The 20,656-nt window shown below is 39.6% G+C and overlaps 1 protein-coding gene across 1 annotated transcript in view; it reads right to left on the bottom strand.

Moving 5' to 3' along the window:
• TOP1 (DNA topoisomerase I) overlaps positions 1–20,656 on the bottom strand; it is an 89,580-nt gene that overhangs the window by 59,374 nt on the left and 9,550 nt on the right. The window contains exon 3 of the mRNA XM_084776241.1: positions 7,264–7,366. Within this exon, the coding sequence (XP_084632367.1) occupies positions 7,264–7,366 (103 nt within the window). The remainder of the gene's footprint in view (positions 1–7,263; positions 7,367–20,656) is intronic.

The following is a 20,656-nucleotide window of genomic DNA, read 5'->3' on the forward strand; positions in this document are numbered from 1 at the left end:
GAGCAGAGCCTTCTTTTCATAATGGTCATGCCTGTCTTATGCTTCAAACAGTTGAATTCCAATGATGATGATAATAATGGTGAAGATGATGATTAAGAAAGGAGCCATGCTATTTTTAAAGTGACAATAGTGAGCCTTCTGGTCTGTGACTCTCAGATGAGCCAAGTAAACAATAGCGAAGAAGGGCAGGGTTTCATTAAGGTACTTAGAAGCAAGGTGTGAGAAGGGACAAGGCAGGGATGGCAGTAAGAAGCCAGGAAGGTAAAACATTTCTCTTTTGCACAAGAAAAGTGTTTGGTTCTTTAGGAAAAATTAAAAGAGGGTGGGCTCCACGCAGAACCCTGAGTCTGATACTGTTGTGAAGCTACATTTGGCCATGGAAAGCCAACAAAATCTGTTCCTTATGATCAAAATTATAGTGTTTAGCAGATAGCAGAATAGTTCCACCTAATACATATACACCTTGTTACAACAAAACCCTGGTATATCCACTTCACACATCCGGAAATCAAAGCACAGAAGTAACTTTCCCATTTAATTAAGTAACTTTTTCACTTAATGAGAAAGACTGGGGATTTGAACTCAGTCTGTCTCCAGAGTCATAAACTCGACCATTCTATTACTTCCCAAACAAAGTAAAGCAAACAAACAATATTAGGTTTAACAGAATTCTGCTCATCTTCTGAGAACAGGACCCAGCCCTTAATACTTGCCAACTATGTAATGCAGCAAACCCTAAAAGTTCTGAATCAGGCCTGATGGTACATGCCTTTATCACAGTGTTTGGGAGGCAGAAGCAGGAGGCTCTCTGAGCTTGATGTCAGCCTGTTGGTCTACAGAGCTAGTTTTAGGAAGGCCAGAGTAACATAGAAAAATCCCATCTAAAAAAAACAAAAAACAAAAAAACAATAAGTTGCCTCCACTGTGAAATCTTAATAGCAAAGAAAGCATTCACTACAGTAAGGCTAGAAATAACTAAAAATGCCACAGCTCCAAATTAGATGTATCAATAATTAACTGCTGAATTAAAATCAACTAAAAAACTTGACAGCTGCATTTATCTACATGATCTTCTATTAGATTTTGTGGTAATTGTCATTGTTGCCATCATTATCCTAATTACTTGGCATGTTACAGTTTATGATGAGCTATCATGTACATAAACAAATACAGAAGCTTGCCATGGCAGGTACTGTTATCCACGCCAACGAAAACTGAGAAGGGGGCAAAGAAGCCAAGATACTTAGATTAGGACACAGCTTGTGAATGACATGACCTTTTGTTTTGTGGTGCTTTTCAATATCACACCTAATATTAAAGAAAACCTGATTATGAATGATTACAGGAGCTCTCTGGTCACATTACAAGCCCAGTATCACGTTGGGAGCTAGAAAAATAGTCCTTTTATTTCAAAATGTTTTTTAAAAATCTGAACTGTAAATGTTACTCCTCTGTCCTAGTTTGCTTTCTATTGTTGCAACAAAACACCGATCAAAAAAATAAAGGAACTTGGGAAGCCAGGCATGGTGCCTCACATCTGTAATCCCAACACTCAGGGAGGCATAGACAGGTGGATCTCTATGAGTTTGAGGCCAGCCTGGTCTACAAAGTGACCCCAGGATAGCCAAGGCTACACAGAGAAACCCTGTCTTGAAAAACAAAACCGAAACAAAAAAACCTAAAGCAAGTCCAGTGGGGTGGGGTGGGGGTGGGGAACTTGGGAAGAAAAGTTTATTTGGCTTACATGTTCCAGGTCACAATCCATTGGAGGAAGCCAAGACAGAAGCCAAACAGAGCCATGGAGGAGCGCTGTTTACCAGCTTGCTCTGGATGGCTTGCCCAGCCTGCCTTGCTATACAGCCACAGGGATGGCATAACTCACAGTGAGTTGAGCCCTTAACATCAATCATTAATGAAGAACACCCTCCTCACTTGCCTACAGGCTGATCTTATGGAGGCATTTTGCCAATTTCCCAACTGAGGTTCCCTCTTTCCAAATGACTGTAATTTATGCCAAATATCTCTCTCTCTCTCTCTCTCTCTCTCTCTCTCTCTCTCTCTCTCTCTCTCTCTCTCTCTCTCTCTCACACACACACACACACACAATCACCAACATAAGGCCATCGATGCATTATTAAAAACTCAATGAGCACTAGAGAGACAGTAAAGAGTACTTGTTGCTCTTCCAGAGGACCTACATTTAGTTCCTAGCACCCACATAGCAGCTCACAATCATCCACATGACTCCAATTCCAAAGGATTTGATGCCCTGATCTTTTAAGGCACCAGGCACATATTTGGTACACATACATACATATTAGAAGGCAAGACATCCATTTTATACACATAAAATAAATCTAATAAAATAAAAAATAAAGACGGGAATGGTGGCACACACCTGTAATCCCAGCACTTGGGGAGGCAGAGGCAGGTGGATCTCTGTGAGATCAAGGCCAGCCTGGTCTACAGTGAGTCCAGGACAGCCAAGTCTACGCAGAGAAACCGTGGGGGGTGGGGGAGGGGGTTAGGCAAACCAACCAAACAACAAATAAATAGATAGATAACTTTTTTTTTTCAAGACAGGGTTTCTCTGTGTAGTCTTGGCTGTCCTAGACTCGCTTTGTAGACCAGGCTGGCCTCGAACTCAGTGATCCACCTGCCTCTGCCTCCGAGTGCTGGGATTAAAGGCGTGCAGGCGTGCGCCACCACGCCCGGCTAGATAACTAAATAATTTTATGTGACTGGTGTAACCAAGCAATGTCACAAGCCAAAACACTGGAGACAGTTAAAGATGAGGTTTTCTTAAGATTAGAATTTGATGTGGCTAGTGCTTTTAGTGACAAGTTTGAGAAAGTTGGGAGTCCAAAGAGAAAGGCAGTGGACAATGAGCTGATATTTTTTAAATTGGGGAACCTGTAACATACTTATGGGGCCAGTGCTTGTACTTGGGTAAGTTTGCTACACTTTGTTCATGCAGGGAGTTTATTTAGTTGTTTTGTTTTGACTATAATGAATAATCTACTGAGGATGTAGGAGTCACAACCTTTCCTTATTAGATAGCACTATGACTTTTGTACACATGACCTCAGGCTCCTGTCCACACAAACAAACTAATCAAGTCATCTTCAATATATGCTCCCTTGTTTTTTCCCTTAAGTGAAACCAAATAACGAAGGCGGGATCCTGTCAGGCTTGTGCCCATAGCACCAGAAGAAAGAAAGGTTAACTCTTCTATTTAGAGTAGTATCATTCCACAGAAATGTAATTCCTGGACTTGGGTTCCAAGTGCAATCTGCTGACAAATAATCGATGCTACCATCTAGAAAAGGGGACACAGAAGTCCGTTCCAAATGCCTGCTCCCTCACAGTAATAGCTGAAAGGAGGATAACAGTCACAGAGTTAGCTTAGTTTGGTCAGAAAATAAACTAAAAACAGGAACGCAGTACACTGGACTGTATTAGATAGACTATAACCTACTTACTTTGTTGCAAAAACTGTCTAGGGAATGGTCAAAACAGAAGTAGCTTTAAGCTTCCTTACAAGCTATCGTTTAACTATCCTCCTAAACTAAACCACAGATCAATGAAGAGTCTCACAGCCACACTTAGTCATGAGTAAACAAACTCAGACCACATTCTTTCAATGCTACTTTCTGATAAAAAGACCACTGGTTTCTTCATTATTTCCATCAAAAGAAAAGCATATTAGAAGACAAACTGTATACCAAGACCAGCCTCAACCTAGGCTGGGCATGGTAAGGAATGGCTTAAATTTCCATACTTAGGAGACAGAGGCATGGTCATTTTTGTGGGTTAAATCAGCTTGGTTTACATAGTGAGTGCATTTTGAAACTCTGTCAAACAAAACAAAACAAATAAATGAAAAGCTGCCTAAATCTGTGTGTGCTTACTCAGAGAAGACTGTAATTGTGATAGATGAGCAAAATATTATTTTCTCACATCTGTAGAGCACTCCACAAAGACCATCTGAAGCACATATTAATATGAAGAGGAGGAAGTTGACTGGAGAAAAAGATTAGGAAATCTAGTGAAAATCATGGGGCATATATATTAGTGGACAGGCCAGAATTCTAAGATAAAGGCTATAGAATTATTGTAGCCTTTCAAAAAAGTATGTCAATAGCCAGGTGGTGTTGCCACATGCCTTTAATCCCAGCCCACAGGAGACACTTTATTTATTTTTTTAAGATTTATTTATTATATATACAATATTATGCCTGTATGTACACCTGCATGCCAGAAGAGGTTACCAGAACTCGTTATAGATGGTTGTGAGCCACCGTGTGGTTGCTGGGAATTGAACTCAGGATTTTTGATGGAGCAGCCAGTGCTCTTAACCTCTGAGCCATCTCTCCAGCCCGAGACATTTTATTTTGACAAAATGATTTTAGTAAAACAGGATAAGAAGAAAGTATGATCCCTAAGTCCTTGGTTACACATTTACTTTATGCTATCCTTTCTATTCATTATAATAAGTTATGGTTGAAGTTATATGTCAACACAAAATCATTTTGAAAGGATTGTTTTAAATATTAACCTCTTTCTTTTAAATGTTTTCTCCAACAAATTTCTAGTCACATTAAAATCATCTGACTTATAAAATATGCCTCCCATCACTACCAATGATAAAATTCCTTCATGGTAAGTGAAAAAAACGAAACAACTCTTTTTTTCCTATTGCACTATACATCAGCCAGAACAGCAGCATAAAACAATTAATTAAGCTGTAGATGTAGTTGAGTTGTAGAATGTAACCTGGGTTCAATCCCTAGTATCTCAAAAGGAAAAAGAAACAATGATGGCTTGACATAATCTAATAATTCTACTCTTAGATCTATACATCCAGAAGAATTGAAAACAAGACTTCAGATATGAGTTCATGTACCACTGTTCATATGAGGATTACTCACAAGACCTAAGCCTGGTAATGACCATGAAAAAAATATATTCGTGGGACCATATAATAATTAGGCCAAGACATAGAAAATTAATAATATGGAGTGATTAGAAAGATATTACTAAAACGAGTATTAAGAGAACAATAAGAGGCGGAGCACGGTGGTGCACGCCTTTAATCCCAGCACTCGGGAGGCAGAGGCAGGCAGATCTTGAGTTCGAAGCCAGCCTGGTCTAAAAAGTGAGTTCCAGGACAGTCAAAGGCTACACAGAGAAACCCTGTCTCAAAAAAACAAAACAAAACAAAACAAAAAAGAAAGAAAGAAAAGAAAGGGAACAACAAGAAAGGTCAGTTGTAATAGTGATGCTTGGCAAGCTAAAGCAGTAAAATCATAAATTCCAGGCCTGCCTGGGCTTACCAAGCAAGTTCCAAAAGAACAAGTCAGGGCAACTTGTTGAGACCCCATCTCTTTATCAATCTAAAAAAAGGGTTGGGGATATACACAATTCAGTGATGTTGTGTTGCCTAGCATTTAAGGCCCTAGTACAGTAGGGGAATGGAGAGTGTAGGGCACCATGGTATTTATTCTACAAACAGCCATGGCGTATTATAAGGCCTAGTGATATCAGAAAAGATGTTGTATTTGAGAAGTTTACATGGCTCAATACACAGTATAAGGTGAAGGCAAATCACAAGGGAAAACAGCAGAGGAAGGCAACCAAAGGCTGCTGCGGAACTACTATGCACATTAGAAGGAAATGAGAACCTTGCAAAAAAAAAAAGATGAAAAGGCATGGAGGAGTCAAACTGTTTTTAAGAAGGGCTAGCTGCAGAGTATGATTTATCTCAGCTCTCAAACACAGCTCTAATGCTTGGGTGTCACTATTCTGGAAATGTCAATTAAGTCAAATTAGGCAATACTGCACTTTATTACTTTCAAGTGTTTGAGTTAGTGTCTTGCACTATGCAGCCTAGACCTGGCCTCAATCCTGTGGTCATCCTCCTGCTTTAGACTGTTGGAATGCTGACATTACAGGTGTTGGTCTACCATGCTCAGCTAGTGGTTGCTGTTGTTTAACCCCCAACCCTCACCCAGGCATCCTTAGTGATTTCTACATGTACTAGCATGTAGAAAAAACATGTACTAACAATTACTGAAAATAAAAGAGTAAAATCACTGGCTGTAATAATGATTCTCCTCTCAATTCTAATAGTTTGTGTGTACATATTTTAAGGCATTGATAATACTACAGAAACTATACAGAAAATAGAATTGTTATGTCTTTTGTATCACCATGAAAAGTGTTTCCTTAGCCTTGGCAATAGTCTTTGCTCTCCAAATCTATTTTGGTAGATAAAACTATTAGCTGAACAATTGTAAGCTGAAAATGCACAAGAACCAAAACTTGATTCAAATGCTGAGATTAATATTAAGAGTAAATAAAATGCAAACTAATATGACTAGGTGATAAGAAAAAAACAAAATGAGTACATGATTTGGGAAGAAATGTTCTCATAGAGAAAACTTAACTGGTTATTTTAATGATTCATAAAAAATTTGTTTCTGGCTAGGTGGTGGTGGCACACCTTTAATCCCAGCACTCAGAAGAGCAGAGGCAGGTGGACCTTTGTGAGTTCAAGGCCAGCCTAGCCTACAGAGCTAGTTCCAGGGTATCTAAGTTTACACAAAGAAACCATGTTTCAGAGCCAGGCGTGGTGAAGTACACCTTTGGAATGCAAAGGCAGGCAGGTTGCTGTGGGTTCAAGGCCAGCCTGGTCTACAAAAGCGAGCCCAGGGTAGTCAAAGCTACACAGAGAAACCCTGTCTCAAAAACCTTAAAATAAAAAAAATTAAAAAAAAAAAAAAGAAAGAAAGAAAAAAAGAAACCATGCTTCAAAACACCAAAACAAACAAAAACCAACACTTATTACAAAAGGATATAAATATTGTCTTTAAGTTGTCTGCTGACAATAAGACAAACTAATGAAATAGTTTTGAAACATCAAGTTTAAAATATAAATATAGCTTTAAAATCTAGGAATCAATGACACCAAATCGCTTTTACCAAGGCAATCTCTGCATGTTTGACTAAGCAGTCTATTACAATAGCTCTATCTATACTTCAGTTGTTATGAAATGTATTTTTTCTTAAACTGCTTGCTTTGTTTTTTTAGATCTAAACAATCTTATCCCAAGTGAGGCCTGACTTATCAAAGCATTCTCTTCAGCAAATACAGTCTCTTGCTTTGCTACCCGTGCTGTTGGCTTCATCTAGAGTTGATACCTACCCGTGGAAGCCGATCAATTCCCTGTTGAATGAGGAGCCCTGTTGGTCGATCCTTACCTGTTGCTATGCTTAGACTTTTCCCGGTCCTTCTCCTTCTCCTTCTTGTGCTCTTTATGCCTGTGTTCTCGATCTTTGTGTTTATCTTTGTGTTTGTGAGAATCTGCAACCATAAGAGACAAGTTGGTCACAAGGAATCATAAGTTATCTTTTGCCTGCCCACCTTAACAAACAGCTATAGAAACAGAAGTCAAATGCCAAAGTGGCCACAAAAGAACATCCTTCTGGAAGGAAGATTTTACAAATACGCTCCATTGCCCTGCCTCAAATTCAGGAACATATGAATGAGAAGGAAGCAAGCAGCCACTAAGCTGCCTCCATGGTTTCATTTAGCTTCCATTACATAGATGTCCTGTAATTTACAACTCACGTGGTGGATATTTGCTTTTAAATGAAGTAAAATAAAATTGCCAAGTCATATAAAAAATGTACTTTTAACTTTATAGGAAACTGCTAAACTATATATTCCTAAGTGATAGACTATCATATATTTCCATGAACTATTGTTGGAGTCCTAACCTGATGCAAATCACTAGCAACATCTAGAATTATCAGGCTTACCTTTGTTTCTCTTTAAGGTAAAGCTATGCAGCTCTGTCTGGCAAGAGCTTTTCTATGTACATCAGGCTAGCCTTAAACTGAGAGATCCATTCTCCTGAGTATATCACAATGCCTGGCCCACATGATCTTTAGTACCTTAAATTTTGCTACTCTACAAAGTGTATATATTGTGGTGGCTATAATAAGAATAACCCCCATTGACTCATGTTTGAATGCTTAATCATCAAGGAATGGCATTTTTTGGAAAAGTTAAAAGGTGTGGCCTTATTGGACAAAGTATGTCACTAGAGTGGGCTTTGAGGTTTCAAAAGCCAACACCAGGCCCTGGGTTTCTCTCTTGGCCAACAGATCAGAATCAAGATGTAGCTCTCAGCTACTTCTCCAGCTCCCTCACATAATGATAATAAACTAAACCTCTGAAACTATAAAAAGACCCCAATTAAATGCTTTCTTTTATAAGAGTTGTATTGATCATGACATCTCTTCACAGCAAAATAAGTGACTAAGACATATATACTGCCTCACTGCTTTTTAAAATGCTTCATACATAAGTGTTTTGCCTGCATATATGTAAATCCACTGTGTGTGTGCGTGCGCGCACGCTGGGTCCCTGTAGAGGTCATAAGAGTACTGGATCCTCTGGAACTGGAATTGCAGATATAAGCCGCCATACCTAGGTCCTCTACAAGAGCAAGTGCTCTTAACCACTGTGGTTTTTAATTCCTGTTTTTCTAATGATTAAATGATTGTTTAAAGAACTGTGCTTATTGACTATTCTTACTTTAAGTATTTACTGCAGTTTCTCCCACTGCAGTATTTGTGTGTGTGTGTGTGTTTGGGTAAGTGTGTACATCTTATTACTGAGTCACACAAGTTCTCTTCCCCCCCCTTTTTTTTGGGGGGGGGGTCTGGTTTTTCAGGACAGGGTTTCTCTGTATAGCCCTGGCTGTCCTAGAACTTGCTCTGTAGACCAAGCTGGCCTTGAACTCACAGGGATCCACTTGCCTCTACAGGTCCTTTATATATTTCTGGGGTGCAATTTTTTGCCCACATGTATTATGATACTATGGATATTTTCTGTTAGTCGCTGGATTGCTGTTTTGGATAGATACCCCCAACCTCAAACATCCAAGTGTTGGGGATTACAAAAGTGAACTATCATAATTAAATTAGTCACTTTTCAAAAACAGATTTATTTTAATTTATGTATATAGGTATTTTGCTTGTATGGATGTCTATGTACCATGTGTATGAAATGCCTTTGTAGGCCAGAAGAGGACATCAGATTCTCTGGAACTAGAGCTGCAGATGGTTGTGAGCCTCCATGTCGGGGGTGGGAGCTCATAACTGCTAAGTTATCTCTGCAGCCACCATAACCAGTTTAAAGAAACTTACGTTTTAAATGTAGTAAAAAGTTATTTCATTAATTTTTCTGTAAAATTTTAGTAAAAACTGATTTAATCAATTTTCTCTTGGTATGAGCTTTGCTTACTAAAACATTAATTGCTCTTTACCCCCTCTAATTCTCTTAGAGGTAAGGGCTGCGGTTCTTTGTTTTGTTTTGATGTATGTTGGTTGTATAAAATATTAAGATCTGTCATTACATTGTCTCTCCCCCACTTTTTGCTAAGGTAACTATCACAGCAGTACTAGGGAAACTAGCAGAGCTACCTACATCCTAGGCATTATTAAAACATTTCAATATGCATATAAAGTACTTTGATAATAATATTCCTTCATTATTCATTCTTATCCCCACTTCCACTGGTTCCCTTCCTAGTCCCATTTCTTGTGATGTCTTTTTAAGAACACATAAGGGAAATTCACAATACTGTGTATTCTGAATCTGGCTTATTGCTGTGCACATATATCCCAACTCTGGAAAGACAGAGACAGACCCCTGGAACTCCCAAGAGAGTGAAAAATTCTATCTCAAAAATATGAAGTAAAAAGAAGCTGGAGAGAAGTTTCAGTAGTAAGAGCGCTTGCTGCTCTTTAAGACATGACAACAGTTCAGTTCACAGCACTAAAGTTAGGGGCAGCTCACAGCCTCCTTTAATTTTAGCCTCTGTAGATCTGACACCCTCTTCTGGCCTCCAACGGCATCTATTCGCATACATATACACAGACAAATAATAAAACAAATCTTTAAAAAATAAAGCAGAGAGAGCCTGATGAAGACATCTGATGCTAGCTAGGCATGGTAGCGTACACCTTTAATCCCAGCATTTGGAGGGCAGAGGCAGGCGGATCGCTGTGAGTTCGAGGCCAGTCTAATCTACAAAGTGAGTTCAGGACAGCCAAGGCTAACACAGGGAGACCCAGTCTCGAAATACAAAAACAAGAACAAAACACAAAAGACATCTGATGCTGCCCTGCAAATGTGTATCTACCCTCTCACACACTTCTACAAGTAAATGTCAGTATACAGCACCCAACATTAGCTCATAAAGGCACTGGAACTTCCCTCTTGCTCTCTTTTTCTAGTGGAAACCAGCTAACTACCACATTAGAAACACTCAGACACATGTGGTGAGGAACTAATTCTTCCTTCCAACAGCCACATGAAATTATCTTGGAAGCAAATCCTCACAGTCCAATTTAGCCTTCAGATAACTCTAGGTGATATGCAATTTTTATGAGAGATTTTTTTTTTCATTTAATGAATTCTTGAATTAGCCTCCCAAGAAGTTGAGACTATGAAGCAAGTGACACTATATCTAACTTAAGTCTACTAAATGTGTAGTAGCATGCTTCATAATAATAACATTATATATAAATTAAGTATTGCTGCCGGGTGGTGGTGGCGCACTCCTTTAATCCCAGTACTCAGGAGGCAGAGACAGGTGGATCTCTTTGTTCGGGAACAGCCCGGTCTACAAATTGAGTCCAGGATAGCCAAAGCTACACAGAAAAAACAAAACAAACAAAAGAAAAATTAAGTGTTCCTGACCTGCAGCAAAGTAAGTGATATTTATAACTGAGTGTCTATTCTATACCAGGCCCCAAGGAAAGAAAAATTAATATTTGTAAGATCATGCCCTTAGTTCTAAGAACTCCCTCCCTTTCCAATCCTTTATGTTTTGCTATTATGTAAAGGAAGAAAATGAGCCTAATTCCAAGAGAGAAATTGTATTAAGGAGACAAAAAATTTGAAAAAAAAATTGGGGATTGGGGCTAGGGATCAAATGCAAAGTCTTATTTTACACTGTTAACTGTTTTCTTATTGAGTTATATCCCCGGCCTTTGAGTTTCTCAAAGAAGGTCTTGTTGCTAAGCTGACTGAAGAACTCAAGATCCTCCTGCCTCCGCCTCTTGAATACTGGGATAACAGACCTTTGCCACCATACTAGGTACCAAAAGATGAAGTTTAATAGATAATATTAGCCCAGGGTCAGAGTGTTCTACTCTAGGATGACAGCTACTTCAATCTGAGAAAGAAAACCATACTTAAGGGAAGCTAGTTGAAACGCAATGTGTAAGGGGGATGGGGGGAACACCCCAGAAAACACACACATACAAACATGCACACAACAGTGATAGCAAAGAGATTAAGAACAATGGAAAAAATCAGGACAATAGAAGCACTTCATGGGAAAAGAATGTAGAGGAAGAGGAGAACAGGAACATTCTCTTAGATCCTAGAAGTTGGAAGGACAAAAGGCCCTAATGAAAACAGAAAGCTGTACTCAAATAGTGAGACTTTATTTGCTAACTGAAGCCAAGTATTTAAGGCAATAGTGGGGGAACCCTGACCAAGTCTGTGGTCAGAGGAGGCAGTAAGTAAAAAGTAAAGCGAGCTCTATCATGCATGGTGAAAACATTGTTTGCAGAGAATATACTAGTGCCTTTAAAGATTAATTATACTTCCTGGGATTTGTCAAAGAATAGATATTGTTAAAATACTTGTAAAAATAATTGTGACACTCCAAGTACCTGTCAAGTGCAAAAAGGACTGCAATAAATTTAACTGACAGCTGAGCACAGTGCCAGCCACTGTGTACTATATCACCATAAAACCTTATTTACTGTGAATTCAGCCACCCAATGGCTTGTGCATATGCATTCTGCTTGAGCCCACGCAAAAGCGCAGGCCTTATATGCAGAGGCGCCACCTATTTCAATTCTTAGCATTTGAAAACTCTAAATGAAACCACAGAAAGAACCCTAAAGTCTTCAAAAAAACAGAAGTGTGTAACTGTCAATTAAATACAATTACTCTAGAAAGACACATAAGTAAATGAGTAGATAGAAAACACCAGATATCATCATCATCATCATCATTGCACAAAGCATGCCTCCTTTAAGTTGAAAGGGCTTTTAAGCAAAGAAACTTGTAGGTCCTGAGTTCAGTTCCCAGCACTCATGTTGAGTGAACTCACAACTGCCTGCAACACTGGCTCTGGATTCCAAGGGCACACACACACACATACATTTAAAAATAAAGCAGAAAGAAACAAACTTCCAAATGATAAAGATACTCCATCTTTTCCCACACTAGGAACAGCTTCTGGTTAGCATTATACAGGATTTGATGTTTAATGAGGACAAGAAAAGGGATTCTTAGCATTACCAGACTCAGGATTATATTGTGAGGGCTAATTTACAACCATTACATGTACTCTCAAGTCCAAACCCCCTACTAACGACTAATCAGACAACTCTATCTTCAAAGAGTTTAGGATACAATCATGTAATTAATGTACAAGAGAAAGATACATTAAAACAGGAGCCAGCAACATGCAGACTCTCAACATGTGACAAGCTTTTAAATATTTATTTATTTATTATTATGTATACAGTGCTCTGCATGTCCACCTGCAGGCCGGAAGAAGGGATCTGATCACATTACAGATGGCTGTGAGCCACCATATGGTTGCTGTAAATTGAACTCAGGACCTTTAGAAGAGCAGACAGTGCTCTTAACCTTTAACCTCTGAGCCATCTCTCCAGCCCCCATGTGGCCAATTTTAAAGGAAAGGAAATATACACATTTCAGCAAAGGTAACCGCTAATCTTTACTAGATACACACTTTGCTTAAAATGACATTTTTAAAAATAAAGTATGCCTAGTTGGTGCACACAGTTCTTGAGGCAGGAGAATCCCACAATGTCTAATCGGCTCATGTGTTTCATCCCTTCTTTTACCCACCAGTGCTACAACTAGGAGTTTAACCTGAAGACGTATCTCCAAGATGTCTCTAGACTCTACAGTCTAGAAACAGAATGAATGGATGACAACAATGCTACGAGTTTGAAAAACTTCTGAAACACAAGTGGCAGGTAAAAGGAAGGAATCAGAAGGCAGACTAACACAAGGGACACAAAAGAATGAAGAAATTAAGTCTATTCTGAAAAATTATAACAGAATTCCTATATTATCAACTTTCAAAGAGTAATTTAATTGTATTGGTGCTATTAACTGTTTGAATGTCTTGCTGCTGTTATATTTCTATGTTTATTATTGTTTTGTGTTTCTAAGTTACTTTCCTCTTTCTACTAGGTGCATCTCAGATGGAAGAAACAGTTTGGGCTAAGTTGTACTAGAAGCTAGGAGGAAATTAAGAAGCAAGCAGTCTTGCAATAGGAAATGAGTAACAGGAGCTAGAGAGATGGCTCAGAGGTTAAGAGTACTGGCTGCTCTCTCAGAGGTCCTGAGTTCAATTCCCAGAGTGGCTAACAACCATCTATAATGAGATCTGGTGCCCTCTTCTGGCATGCAGTTTGTACATGCAGACACAACATTGTATACATACATAATAAATAGATAAATCGTTAAAAAGAAATGAGTACAGTGGTGGCACATGCTTTAATCTCACTAGTGCCAGGTGGATCTCTGAGTTCAAGGCCAGCCTGGTCTAAGAGGGAGTTCCAGCCAGGATTACACAAAAATATCCTGGGGGCGGAGGCGGGGGAGAGGAATGGAATAAGAACAGGCAACTAGCCACTATTAGTACTGCTGAAAATTCCATCCTCTCTTGACTGATCAAAAACTATATGAAATGTACTTCCTGGAAGGAAATGATGGATCTGATTCTTGTAAGGAGGTTCAAAACCCAACACCACAAATGATTAATTAAATCCTAGTTATTTATGTTTCATTCTCTAAAGCCATTTGGTCCCCCCCCAAAAAAATTTTTTTTAAATTATTGGAATACTTGTTTTTCTGGTAGTTCTAGAGTCCTACTCCTCTTAAGCAAAAAGGAAACAAAATATATAGAAATAAGAAATATCTGCATCAAATAAATCTTGACAAAATTTGACCTACTGGAAAATAAAATCTCTCAAAGCTTATCTAATCTCAAGATGACAATAAAGCTAGAGGTTTGTAAGCCAAGTTCCCTCTAGCCTCACCTGGCCAAATAAAACTTTCTTTTCCATATGAAAATCAGACATATGAATTATATGAGAAAGAAAGCCAAACTCACAAAACATTTTGCAAAACCTTAGAATAAGATGGATGAGGCAAAGTATACCTACTGTCCTTTTAGCTACTCAGAAGCTGAGACACAAGATTGAAAAGACTGAAACCAAAGGTTCCCTGAGTAGACCTCCACCTCAAAAGGAGACAGAATATAAGCAATCATAGGCAAACCCTACCACAGAGCTCCAAAAGAGGCTAGAGAAAACAGACTTGCTCTATAGCTAAAAAGATCAAATTCTTGTTCTATCTTTAGTGTATGTCCTTGGATACAAACTTCTTTCTTTCTTTATTTCTTTCTTTCTTTCTTTCTTTCTTTCTTTCTTTTTTCTTTTTGGTTTTGAGACAGGGTTTTCTCTGTGTAGCTCTGGCTATCCTGGACTCATTTTGCAGACCAGGCTGGCCTCGAGCTCGCAAAGATTCACCTACCTCTGCTTCCTGAATACTAGCTTTAAAGGCGTGCACCACCATACCTGGCTTAACTTTGGCACTGGAAAGACAGGCAGGCAGATCTGAGTTGTAACCAACCTAGTCTACAGAGAGAGTTCCAGCACAGGCGGGGCTACAAAAAGAAACCCTGTCTCAGTACTCACCACCCAAAAGAGAAGGCAGCATAGAAAAGCTCTCAGGAGCTTCGCATCTCTGCTCATTATAAACTTAGCATCTGTGTACTTGGTAAAAATGCTCCTTTTTGATAGATGAAATAATAGTTGGGGCTCATATGTGTATGAATGAAGTAAACCAACTAAATAGATTTCAACAGAATTCCTGGCTAATTTCTAAGAAATTACAAGCGTACATCATTTAATCATCTTCATTATTTATTTATATAGACCTGAATTGAGCTTAGTCGTTGCATACAAGTTAAGAGTTCTGGCTCTATATGTGGACTCAAAGCAGCAATCATGCCCTAGGTACCTTGTCTGACAGGGCAACATTGGATAAAAATGTGCTTAATTTTTCTTTCCTGCTGGGTGTGGTGGCCCACACCTTTAATCTCAGCACATGGGAGGCAGAGGCAGGTGGACTGCTGTGAGTTGGAGGCCAGCCTGGTCTACAAAGCTGAGTCCAGGACAGCCAAGACTACACAAAGAAACCCTATCTAGGAAAAAATTTTTTTTTCTTTCCCTACACTGGGATCCTGAAAAAGACTAAAAACAAAAAACAAAACAAACCCTACAATTTTGGTCTCTTCTAACAATCCTATATCTAGAAGCCTGAGGAATTCCCCAGGCTGGTCCAGGGAGATGGCTCAACATGCACTAGTGTTATACACACCCAGAGAACTCTATATAAAAGACCAGATCCAGATCCAGGCACTGTTATCTCAACACTCCTATGGCAAGACATAACTTTTGTCCAAGAAAATCACTATTCCTCTTTAACATACAAATATATACAACCAGCTCACAAAATGGATATTGGAGCCACAGTGATGGCTCTTAAATGTAATCTCAGGAGGCAGAGACAAGTGGACTGAGCATTGGAGACCAGCCTTTGATACTTAATGCCGTGTCTCAAAAAAGACAATAGTTCCCTCCTGGATTTGGTGGCACATGCCTTTAACCCCAAAGACTGGTGGACCCTTGGAAGGTGGAGGCTAGCTTAGTCTATATAATGTATTCCAAGCTAGCTGGGGTTACATAGCAAGACCTTGTCTAACCCACCACCACCACCAAAAAATAATAATAAAATAAAGTAAAAAACAAGGGCTTTAGCAGTGGTTCTCAATCTGTGAGTCACAACTCCTTTGGGGTCTGAGCAACCACTTTCCAGGGGTTGCATATTATATCAGATGTTTATCTTACAATTCACAACAGTAGCAAAATTACAATTATGAAGTAGCAATAAAATAATTTTAAAGTTGGGGGGGTCACTCAATATGAAGAACTGTGTTAAAGGGCTGAAGCACTATCAACACTGGCTTAGAATGTAGCTCAATGGCAGAGCACTTTGCCTATCATGTACAAGGCCTTGGTTTTGTTTCTCAGTACCACAAAACAGCATAATAGACAATGAAACCAACTGACAGAACAAACTGATTATTTTTTTAAAGACGGCATTTATTGCCTACTATTATAAAGCTTACTTGTATCTTTCTCCTGTGGAATCACATCCCCAAAGCTGGAGTTTACACAAAAATCAACATTATACTTAATACTATGCACTTGTATTTTCTAATGCTTTAATAGACTGTTTTTGTTTAAGACAGATAATGAACTGGTCTCTAGTGATAAAGACTGACATCCTGGAGTGTGGTCATTTATCAGAAATGTGGGAATCTCCCCAGGAATTAACAAGCCTAAAAGCTTATTGTCATTAGTAGGAAAGAACAGTGAAAAAATTCCATCCCCTCTTTCCAACTGTCTCAATTCACACTTTAAGAATGCTGCTTTATGCTCCGTCTATTTTTTGGGGGGGAGAGGGGGGGTGGGTTTCAAGACAAGGTTTCTCTGTGTAGCCTTGGCTGTCCTGGACTCACTTTGTAGACCAGGCTGGCCTTGAACTCACAGCAATCCGCCTGCCTCTGCCTCCTGAGTGCTGGGATTAAAGGCGTGCGCCACCACCACCCGGAGCGGTCTAGGTCCATTTTAATGGTGGCTAATTCAAATGAATCCATAGAGGAGCCCTTACTTTACAACAATTCTCACTGAGAATGTTTTCAAAACTCTAGGACATAATTAACAGATCTATCAACGTCAGAAGAACCAGGGAGTTCCTGGCTAAGGGCTCTAAGAATTCTGCAATTGAAAAGCAAAGAAAAAAGCTGGAAGGATCAGCTTCTTAAGCAAATCATGGGCTGGAGATGTAGTTTAGCAGCAAACCACTTTGAATAGCAAGTGTGGGTGAAGCCCTGGGGGGCTCAACGCTCAGTACCATAAAACAAATGAATATAGACATAGCACAAGCATACACGCAGCATGCATACCTTTAGTAATTGAAGAATTAAGCCAGAGGTGGTGCTGCATGACTTTAATTACAAAACAAAGGTAGGTAGATCTGTTATTTTGAGATGAGGCTGGTCTACATAGTTCCAGAACAAGTTAGAGCTACATAGTGAGACCGTGTCTCAAAAACGGAGTAGGAGGGGAGGCAGCTGGAGAGATGACTGCTCAGTTAAGAGCCCTTGGCTACTCTTCCAGGGGACCTGGATACAATTCCCAGTACCCTCATGGCCAGCTCACACCTGTCTCTAACGCTAATTCCACACAGACAAAACATCAATCAACATAAAAAAGCCCAGTATCAATCTGCTTAAGATGCATCACAAACAGAAGCAGAGTCTGAGGGGCATTAACAGCACCCGTGATGTCCTGAGGGTGTTACTCACACTTCCCTTTACCTTGTTCTGTTTCACATTTAACTCAGGTTGAGGTATCAAACAGTGGATAAACTCCTTGCGCTACAGTTTAGTTAAAAATTACACAACTGTGAGCTAATTAACATGTAAGCCTTAATTTCTAATGTGGAAAAATAGCAACAAGGTGAAAATGCAGAGCCCTTCAGACATTGCTTAAGTAACAATAACTGATGAAATATCTGCCGTTTGTTTCACTTCTAAGCGTTTCCTACCTTAATCTCCAAAAACCTGATGTTTTGGTTTTTCAAGACAGGTTTCTCTGTGTAGCCTTGGCTGTCCTGGACTCACTTTGTAGACCAGGCTGGCCTCAAACTCCTGCCTCTGCCTCCGAAATGCTGGGATTAAAGGCCTGTGCCACCGCCCGGCTTTGTGTTTCTAACCTCTACATAATTTACTCAAGTGTCTACTGTCAGTGGCCTCAGCAGCCAAGGTTATAATGCCATTTTGTTTCAGCAGATGAATATGTCTTAGCTAATTGTGAGCACAATTATTTACAAGCTATTGCCTACACTCAACATAGGCATGCCAAGGGCTCTAAGAAAACAAACCGGACAGGATGGAATAGCTCTAACCTGTTTTTACTAAGAGTTAACATGCCAGATACAATCTTAAGATTCTCTATAATTTATAGTGCAGTATTTATAGTATTATTAACTATAACAATGTGAGTATACTTGGTACAGGTAACATGCTAGAAGCTTAGAATTTCAAATGACGTTATAAGCAAACAGTAACCATTTTAAAAGATATTGATCCATGAAACTAAATTTAAGCCAACCTATTTTGCCAAATACACATAAACTAGTTCATAGGGACACTGAGATAAAAACAAGAATTCATTCTATCCAAAAGACTATAAATTTTCTCTTTCAGCACTAGAAGGGTCAGGGAGAGCAAAGATCTGCCTGAGCTTCTAAGTGGTAAGTTCTCTTAGCACATCATCTACAATAAAGCAACGCGAGCATATAGGCGGGAAATCCATTTAAACTCTGCAATACACTACTCACACTGGTCTTCAGATTTCTTGAAAAGTTACAAGAGACCCAAACATCTTTTGCAAGCAAAATATAAGCCTTAATCTCTTCGGTTGTGTCTATTTATTTAGAGTTGTGCTGTCCAATATGAAAGGATTCCACCACATGTGACTAGCTTAAATTCAATAAAATAGAAGGCAAGGCTGGGGCGGGAGACAACACTACCTTGCAGGTTGGTGTCTTGCAACACTATAGCTGTTCCTGGGCATCTGCTATACCAACTACCAGCTGCCATGAGCCAGCCTGGCAGAATACACTAGCCAAGTTCTGAGCGTGAACTATGAGAGGCTCCATGCCAATGAAAGCCAGGTGCCCGGGCGCAGATGGAGTTCTTACAGCAGGCCAGCCTCTCAGGCTCTGATATGACACACTGCTGAGGATAAATATCTGCACCACAATAGAAAGCAGCAGGTACAGCTGCTGCACTTCAGTTCTGCCACCAGCAAAGATGCCTTTGTGTACTCAGGGAGCACACCGTAACTGTGAAGCCTGGCTGTGTCATGGCCCTGGAGCCCTTACATAAAAGCACAGTGCCACCTACCAAGATGGGCAGTGACATGCAGAAGTGTTCATTAGGTGGCACAGCTGTCCCATGTCACAGTTGGGGCTAGATACCATGTGACACAGAAGGTGAGAGGACTCAAGAAAATTGCTCAGTGGGATAATAGAGAATCTGACTGACAAGAGACTAAAGGGACCTGTGGTGGTAGACAAGCTGGTGCGTGGTGAGAAGCCAGAAATCCCTTTAGGAAAACAACCCTCAAATCACTATGACAAACTAAGACCCTAAAGAAGGGTCTTTCATCTCAGCTGATCAACTAAAGACTCCTCAAGAATACCTACCATATGGTTCTAGGGACATAGCCCATACCTGTGTCTTTCCCCCCTTGGGATTATTGATCAAGGAGTGTATTTTCTTCCCTGTTAAAAGTCTGATATGGCTAACATCCTGGACAGTACAGAATTGGATTTTGCTAATCTAGAAAGTTGGGAGCAAAACATTCTACTGTGTAACCTCTTCAGCATAGTTGGCTATTGCGAATTCCTTTGTGTTGACTCCCTACATAGCATTCTAACCCACCCATTGAAGCTGAGGCATCTTTCCTACATGCACACTCTACAGAATTGGGCCATTACTAAGTAGACTACTTCTGCACAATGTCCCTGGAAAGTCAAAACCTGAGTCTGCAGAGGATATTCAACTGAAATATTACCTTAGGAACAATGAATCCCATTTGTACTAACTCATCCTTTTCTTCTAAGAACAATGCTTAAAGTTAGACTGTTTTATTCTTGCCTCCATCCATGTCTCTGTAGTATGACTCATTTTCACACAGACATCCCCGCACTGCTTCTCCTTTTCCAGGAGGTAGACTCACCTAACCTGGACATTTATGTTCTCAGGCCAGCTCAATTAGGATTAAGCCCATTCCTGCAGGCTTCACTTCCATTAACTGAGTGCTCAATGGCTAAGTAATAGGGAAAGTTAACTTCCAACCTGCCTAGACTATACAGGTGTCCACAGCTTAGTCTAAACTGCCTTTGATTTCAATGGCCCCAAATCCATATTCTGTCTAGCCATAAAGGCATTAAGGTGTTAACGGTTCTTTATCTCACTGCTGATTCCACCAAGATGGCTTTCTTTGAGGTATTATGATTAAAACGTTCAGCCATGCTATGGTCCACTAGTGAATTTAGCAGGAAATCAGAACACATTCCTCAAATTGTCTATGCTCTGGAAAGTCCTTTCTCATGAGGAATTATTCAGTATCACAACCTTACAGAAGTACAAACACTGCACAAGTAATGACACCCCCAGCCATGGAGCTTTGTGGGGGCAAAAAGAGAGAAAAAATAAAAACATAGCTTTAAGCAGCCAAATTACTAGAAAACTAGTTTTAGGCTTTGTACAAATAAATGTCAGGTCAAGTTCTATAAAGAACTTAACCAGAAGATTATGATGATCTGCCAGTTTATCTTATGCTTGTCAACAATTTGATACAGGGGATATGTTAG

Source organism: Acomys minous (assembly GCF_964271855.1).
Source record: "Acomys minous genome assembly, chromosome: 3".
Taxonomy (NCBI): Eukaryota; Metazoa; Chordata; class Mammalia; order Rodentia; family Muridae; genus Acomys; species Acomys minous.